Source organism: Sciurus carolinensis, chromosome 16, assembly GCF_902686445.1.
Source record: "Sciurus carolinensis chromosome 16, mSciCar1.2, whole genome shotgun sequence".
Classification (NCBI taxonomy): domain Eukaryota; kingdom Metazoa; phylum Chordata; class Mammalia; order Rodentia; family Sciuridae; genus Sciurus; species Sciurus carolinensis.
Window position 1 is genome coordinate 53,875,709 of NC_062228.1, and position 7,545 is coordinate 53,883,253.

Consider the following 7,545-nt stretch of genomic DNA (forward strand, 5'->3'; position numbering starts at 1 on the left):
GGGAGAATGGGAAGCCTAGAAACAGCCAGTAGTTGATGGGGGTTTGCACACAAAACTTGGGTTCCCCTCAGCAGTAATAAAGGGCACTTTCCAGATTAGCATGTGGTAATCAATTTGAAAACTGGTATGTGCTTTCATCTGTGGGTGTTTCCTACATGCAGATTCTTTGCCCAACCCTTCCCAGTGACAGCACTGCATCTGGATAATATGAGATGGGAGGGTCCCGCTTTAATTCCTCCTTAGGTGTTTCCATAACCCTTTATAAGCCATAGATCAAGGTCCCAGATGGTTGTGCTGTTGCTCTGCCTCCCTCTGCTCCGCAGCCTAACCAGAACCATGCTGCTGAGAATCTTTGGTAAGGAGGCTCTAGCCCCACGTTGAGCCTGAGTGTTCTCTCACCCCTTTGTCCCTCTGAACCTCGAACTCAGTTCTCTCTTCTGTATTCAGTTCTCAGCTTCCCACCTGGTGATCACCCTGCTGTCTTCCCTGACTGTCCTGCACCCTCTCTGCCCACCTGCAAATTTCAGAGGCTTCACTCTTCCCAGAACCCTCCCTGCATTTCCTCACCTGCCAGCCCTGACCTGACTCCACAGTCAGTCTCAAAATCCACTCAGCCATTACCAGCAACCCAAGAAGCTCAGTAACATTTTTTTTGGTCCCTGATTACAGCCAGTTGGCTACTGTGATCCCAGCATCACATTTATTTCCCTTCTATTCTCAGCTTCTGTCTTCATATCTTCACTCCTGGACTCAACATGCTCAGGACACATAGGTGAGAACAGGGGGGTGAGGAAGGAGGAGGTGGCTCTGTGGATGGGGTGGGTACTAGGCTGGTCCTTGGAACCCACTCAACCTGACTCTTCCAGATAGTGGCCTGTTGGTGTGCCAGTCGGTGTCCTGGTGTGGCGACCGAATCTACAACCCCTTGGAGCAGTGCTGTGATGATGACACCATCCTGCCCCTGAACCGTACCCGCCTGTGTGGCCCCAACTGCATCTACTGGCCCTGCTTTGAACTCTGCTGTCCAGAGTCCTTTAGTCCCCAGAAGAAGTTTGTTGTGAGGCTGAAAGTCCTGGGTGTGAAGTCCCAGTGCCACTCAGCCCCCATCTCCAGGGACTGTGGCAGGTAAGAGCCCTGCCCCTGGCTGTGGAGGGTGGGGAAACAACAGTCTGAATGTCTATACCTCACATTTTGAAATACCTTTGCCCTGTGGTCCAATCTCTTATTCAATTTTTTTTTTGGGTGCTTAGCCACTGAGCCAAATTCCTAGCCCCTTTTTTTCCCAGTTTAGTTTTTGTGTGTTTTGTTATTTCTACTTTGTTCTTTTTAGAGATAGATGACAGTATTAGGATTCCATTCTTGTGGATGAATATGATGCAGTTTCACTGGTCATGGATTCATTTATGAACATAGAAAAATTATGTCCAATCCATTCCACTGTCTTTCCTAATGTCATACCCCCTCCCTTCCCTTCATTCTCTCTTGTCTAATTCAATGAACTTCTATTCTTCCCTCATCCTTCTTATTATGTGTTAACATCCACTTATCAGAGAGAATATTCAACATTGGGTTTTGGGGACTGTCTCATTTCACTTAGCATGGCAGTATCCACTTCCATCTTTTTACCAGTCAATGCCATGACTTCATTCCTCTTTATGGCTCAGTTATATTCCATTGTGTATATATGCCACATTTAAAAAAAAAAACATTCATCTGTTGAAGGACACTTAGGTTGGTTCTATAGCTTAGCTACTGTGATTTGAACTGCTATAAACATTGACGTGGCTGTGTCACTATAGTATGCTGATTTTAAGTCCTTTGGGTATATAGAGAGGGTGGGATAACTGGGTCAAATGGTGGTTCCATTACAAGTTTTCTGAGGAATCTCCATACTGCTTTCCAGAGTGGTTGCACCAAGACATTGCTGGTGGGATAGCAAATTGGTGCAACCACTTTAACCCTTTTTAAATTTTATTTAGAGATGGGTTCTTGTTAAATTGCTTAGGGCCTCACGAAGTGGCTGAGACTGGCTTTGAACTTCTGAGCCTCCTCCCAAGCTGCTAGGATTACAGGTGTGCACCACCACATGTGGCTCAAATCTTTTCATTCATCTTCTTGTCTGTGAGTCATAATTTCTTGTTTTTTCCTTCTTTGTAGCAGAGAGATGTTTGCTCAAAGAAGATATAGAAGACAACCATCTTTCACTAAGGCAACTTCCCAGAAGAGACTAAGATAGCCTTCACCTTTGAGGGACTTAAACTAATTGCCAGTTAATTTTTCAAATATGTGTGTTTTTTTAATCTGCTGTTCATTGATTTGATGGGTCTCTGAATGGCAGAGCCACCCTCTGATTGTATGAGCTATGGTTTGCCTAAGCATCCTCCAAAGGCCCATATGTTGATGTGGTTCACAGGGTGGTGCTATGGGGAAGGGGTGGAACTCTGAGATGTGGGACATAGTGGGAGACTCTCAGGTTACTGATAGAGTCCAGTAGGGAACTCTATCATCTAGTACAAGGGGGACAATTTTCATTTACAACTGTGTGTTTTCAGCTTGTTTTGAACTTTTACCTGAGTGTTCATTCCCAATGTGTTTAAGTGAAAAGCCTGTTGATGACTTTGCCCTTCTCTTCCTGTTTTAGCCAGCTTTTATTTATTTATTTTTTACCTCTGTGACTAAAAGACTTAACAAGAACAATTTTAAGGGAGGAAGTTTATTTGGGTGGCTCACGGTTTCAGAGGTCTCAATCCATAGACTATAGGCCCCATTCCTTTGAGCTTGAGGTGAGGCAGAATATCATGGCAGAAGAGTGTGGCAGAAGGAAGCAGCTCATATGATGATCAGAAAACACAGAGAGAGAGGTCTGTACTCACCAGATACAAAATATATACCCCAAAGTCAAGCCCCCAATGCCCCGCCACCTCCAGCCATACCCTACTCACTCAGTTACCACTTGGTTAATTCCATCAGGGGATTAATGCACCAATTGGTTTAAGGTTTTCACAACCTAATTATCTGTCCTCTAAACCTTCTTTCATCATCTCACACATGAGCTTTTGGGGACACCTCACATCCAAACCATAATGTTCTGCCCTGGCTCCTAAAATCTCATGCCCATTTCACAATGCAAAACAATTTAGTCCATTTCCAAGGGTCCCCATAACCTGAATATTTCCAAGATTGCCCAGAATATCAAGTCCAAAGTCTGTGAGACTCAGGGCAAACTGGCACCATGAGCTCCTATAAAAATCAAAAGTAATTTACAAGTATTCAATATTTAAAGGTACAGAGTAAACATTTACATTCACAAAAATAGGGACATGGAAAGAAGGGACAGGATCAAAGCAAGGCCAAAATCCATCTGGGCAAACAAGTCCTGTATCTGCATGTGCAGCACCTGGGGCACATGTCATGGTGATGTTCTCTCTAAAGGTTGTGTAGCTCCACCCCTGTGGACTTACTGGTTGCAGCCCTAGTGGCTATTGTGTTTGCTTGTCTCTGCTCAATTCTTGTAGTCTTCCTCAGTAAATGTTCCATGCTACTGACCTTTCTTAATCTCAAGCGTCTCTACTGCAGTTTTGGCTTCCTCCTCTTGTCTCCATGCATCACCTTCTCAGGGGCAAAATGCAGGGACTCCCACCCTTCTTTACTTTGCCAGGCCTCCCAGGCCTTCCTTTAAAATATTGATGGAAGCCTCCATGACCCCCTAACTCCAGCATCATGCATTTCTGCAGAACCAGCACCACGTGGTTGACACCAATGTCTTCTGCCATCTAGAGCAGTAGCCAAACCTTCCCTGACCCTGGCTGCAGCGGTCTTTGAGTGCCTGGGTGACCAAGCACTCAAGATCCCTTGGGCAAGAAGGTTGCCCCACTGGTCTCTTATCAAGAGAATTCTTACTTTTACTTCTTGGATATGGTCTTTCCAGCTCCTGAGATGGCCTCAGGCCATTTTTTCTGGGTGCCTTTGAACCTAGGACTGTGAGCCAAGGCCGGGCACCAGCAGGATTTAGGCTTTCTCAAACTGGGGAATTCTACCAGGAGCTCCCAGAAAAGTAGCTTCTCTGCCTTATGTTGGCCCAAAAAAACTACAATTTATACATGGTTTCCAACAGCTTCCAAGGCTTTCTGGTCTTTCAGCTCTTGAATCTCACAATAAACTTGGCTAGAAGTCACCAGCAATATCCATGCCACCACCTGAAAGTTATGCGCCTATATATTTCTTTGCCAGATTAAGAAGTTAATCATTTTTAAAATCAGCCTCACAGAAAGTCTCAGGACATGGGCAAAATGCAGATAGCTTCTCATCCAGAACATAACATGAATGGCCTTTAGTCCAATTACCTATAGTGTCCTCTTTTTCCTCAAAATCTTCTTGATTCTTCTCTTCACTGTCCACACTACTATTAGCATTCTGGTCTTCTAAGCTTCCACCAGAATTGGCCATTAAGCTCTACTTACAACCTAAAGCATTTCCAGCTTGCACTGCTACACATCTCAAAATTTCTCCAACATATTCCAAAACGCTCCAAAAAGCATTTGAATGACATGGTCAGGTCAGTCACAGCAATGACCCTACATTTAGTACCAATTTCTGTTTTAATCTTTTTTGCTGCAGTGACATAACACTTCCCTTCCTTTTTGATGCTATTACATTGAAATTATCCAATGATTTATGTGCAGTGTTACATGCCTGTATCCCAGGGACTCAGGTGGCTGAGGCAGGATAATTGCAAGTTCAAGACCAGCCTTAGTAACTTAGAAAGATCCTGTCTCAAAATATAAATAAAAATGAAAAGGATTAGGGATGTACTCAGTGGTAAAGTGCCCTTGGTGTCAACACAGTAACAAAATGAAGGAGAAGGAGAAGGAGAGGCAGAGAGAGAGAGGGCAAGAGAGAGGAAGAGGGAGAATGAGAGGGGGAAAGGAAATTATCCAATGAGAAAGCATCCTGTGTGCTGCAGTTACCCCACCTATTTCTCAAGAAATACAACTGCCCACAAATACTTGTTTTGTTTTCACTCTGCTGTCATGATCTTGGCCCTCTTGGCATGCTGGGCCTCCCTTTTTAGGATCTGTGAGTGTAATTAATCCTTTCATTTCATAGAACTCTGAGTGTAATTTCCATTGTCATTTTTAAATGGGGGTCTCACTCTTATTAACATCTTATTAACATGACTAAGAGATGCTCCATCTCTTAGTCATCACTCTGTTGTTTTCCTGTCACTCCATTTTAATTTACCACCCTCACTAAGTTTTACTTAGTTATTCCAGGGAGGAAGAGGGGGTACTCTTATTTCTTCATGTGTGCATACATTTTCTTTTGTTGTTAAATATTTCTGGAATTTTATTGTTGAAATAATATATTTTTCAGAATCTAACAAACATATTTTCCAGGATGGATGATACTTGTTTATGTAAACTTAGAGACATTGTCCAAGAGACATCCTTAAGTCTTCCACCGTTTGCCATTGGAAAGAATTTCTCATGGCTGTAAATTAGCTGTAAAAGTAACAGAACCTTGCCTCAGATGTGACAATTTTCAAGGAAGTTAGTTGTTAGGTTGGATTTGGGCTGCTAGATGGGAGGGAGCAAGGCAGCCACAGTAGAATATCAGGCAGCCCGCTTGTACCCAAGAACAACCAATCAGACACTGCTAGATAAACCCTAGTGGTGTCTTGCAAAAGCCCCTCAATCAATGGAGTTCCTAGCCACCCTGGGTGGGTCACTAAACCCTCAAGCCTTCCCCTACCTATCCCAGACTACAAAACTTCACCCCACTGGGGCCATGGCATGGATTCCCCAGCCCTCCACCTTGGCCTTCACCCTGGAGAGCTGGTGTATTTTGCCTGAGAGCTGATCCCAATAAAGCTTGGTTCAGTTGCTTTTGATCTGACTCCTTTTTGGCTACCTGCATATGACCTTACATTAGTGATCAGAGCAAGCACCTGAAAAGATACTAAGTGGAAGTCTATTTTTAAAAAATTCTGTGCATTGTAGTGATACATAGAAGTTGGGATCTTTTTTTTTTTTTTTTTTTTTTGCGGTGCTGGGGATCGAACCCAGGGCCTTGTGCTTGCAAGGCAAGCACTCTACCAACTGAGCTATCTCCCCAGCCCGGGATCATTTTGATAAAATCATATATGCATAAAATTTGATTTATTTCATTTCAATCTCTCATGACCCCTCCCTCTATCCTCTCTTCTCCTCCCTGCCCATATTCTCCTTCCTTCTTCTACTTTACTGGTCCTCTTTTTATTTATTTATTTATTTTTGGTTATTGCTTCATGAATATACAGAAAGGTACAATTCACTGGGGTATATTTACACATGCACACAGCAGTGGTTTTTGTTAAATTCATCCCACTTTTCCTCCCTTTTCCTGATCCTCCTTCCTCCCACACTTATCTTTCTTCTATTCCACTGATATTCCCCATATCATTATATCAGGCCCCACCCCTTTACTTTTCATCATTTTGTTCTAGCTTCTGTATATGACAGAAAATATTTGATCCTTGACTTTCAGAGTCTGGTTCATTTCACTTAGCATGAAACTCTCCTGTTCCATCCATAGTTTTGGCACATTCCATAATTTCATTCCTCTTTATGGCTGAGTAAAACTCCATTGTGTATATATAACTCATTGTCTTTATTCATCTGTCAATGGTCATCAGGGCTGGTTTAATAACTTGGGTATTATGACTTGTGCTGCTATAAATATTGATTTGTCATACCACTATACTATGCCAACTTAATTCTTTTGAATAAATACCAAGAAGTGCAATATCTGTATCATATGGTGGTTCCATTCCTAGTCTCATGAGATATGGAGGGCCTCTCTGCCACATCCCATGTGGTGGAGGAAGGGTCCAGCTGTTGGAGGAGGATGCTGGCTGATATATCACCTAATTACCCAAAAAACTTATCTACTCAATAGACACACAAGAGCCATTACTCTTTTTCAATGAGAGGGGACATACCAGGTCTGGCCTCTTACAACAACCCATCTGACTCTCTTTTATTTATAATATACAGGTAAAGGGGTCAAGGACTGGGAGGAGTCTCTTCTGTGATGGACAGAATAGGGTGGAGTTAGGGGAGACATTCTCTTAAGGGATAATTCCAGGAGACAGGGAACCACTCCCATGCAGCACCACAAGCCTCCTGGCAGTTCCTAGAAGCCAGGTCTCTGTGTCACATGACTAAATCTAGTCTGATTCTGCTAAATAAGAATGGTTTCCTACATCTCCCCCTTTTTAATATTTTAAAATGCAAATGTTGGGCAGTTATGTTGAAGCTCCAAATCTTGGTTCTGAGAGCTGCTCTGAGGTCCCCACTCTTGGTTCTGAGGGTATGGTAACCAATTATCAAAATAGAAAAAGAATTAGTAGCAAACATATTATTCCAAGACCATTAAATTTAGGAAATATCTGATCAACTAGGAATACAGAGTCCATGAGATCAATTCTATCTTGTGAATGTCCTGGATGTGGTGATATGATTTTATAAGATCCAGGATATTATTACTGCCATTCAAATTTCCATT

General features: G+C 42.8%; 1 protein-coding gene across 1 annotated transcript; it reads left to right on the forward strand.

Moving 5' to 3' along the window:
- Window positions 1–255: 255 nt before the first annotated feature.
- On the forward strand, window positions 256–6,011 carry LOC124966459 (insulin growth factor-like family member 3). Its single transcript, XM_047527714.1, has 4 exons — window positions 256–355; window positions 722–772; window positions 867–1,125; window positions 2,158–6,011. Exons 1-4 carry the CDS (start codon window positions 286–288, stop codon window positions 2,234–2,236), a joined length of 459 nt encoding a protein of 152 aa, XP_047383670.1. The 5' UTR covers window positions 256–285; the 3' UTR covers window positions 2,237–6,011.
- The last annotated feature ends 1,534 nt before the right edge of the window (window positions 6,012–7,545 follow it).

What these genes read in the sequence shown, in the direction of transcription:
- LOC124966459 (XM_047527714.1), top strand. Translation starts at nt 286, where the DNA reads ATGGTTGTGCTGTTGCTCTGCCTCCCTCTGCTCCGCAGCCTAACCAGA. An exon ending in CATGCTGCTGAGAATCTTTG is followed by an intron (nt 356 to 721) that starts GTAAGGAGGCTC and finishes TTCTATTCTCAG; the next exon opens with CTTCTGTCTTCATATCTTCA. An exon ending in ATCTCCAGGGACTGTGGCAG is followed by an intron (nt 1,126 to 2,157) that starts GTAAGAGCCCTG and finishes CCTTCTTTGTAG; the next exon opens with CAGAGAGATGTTTGCTCAAA.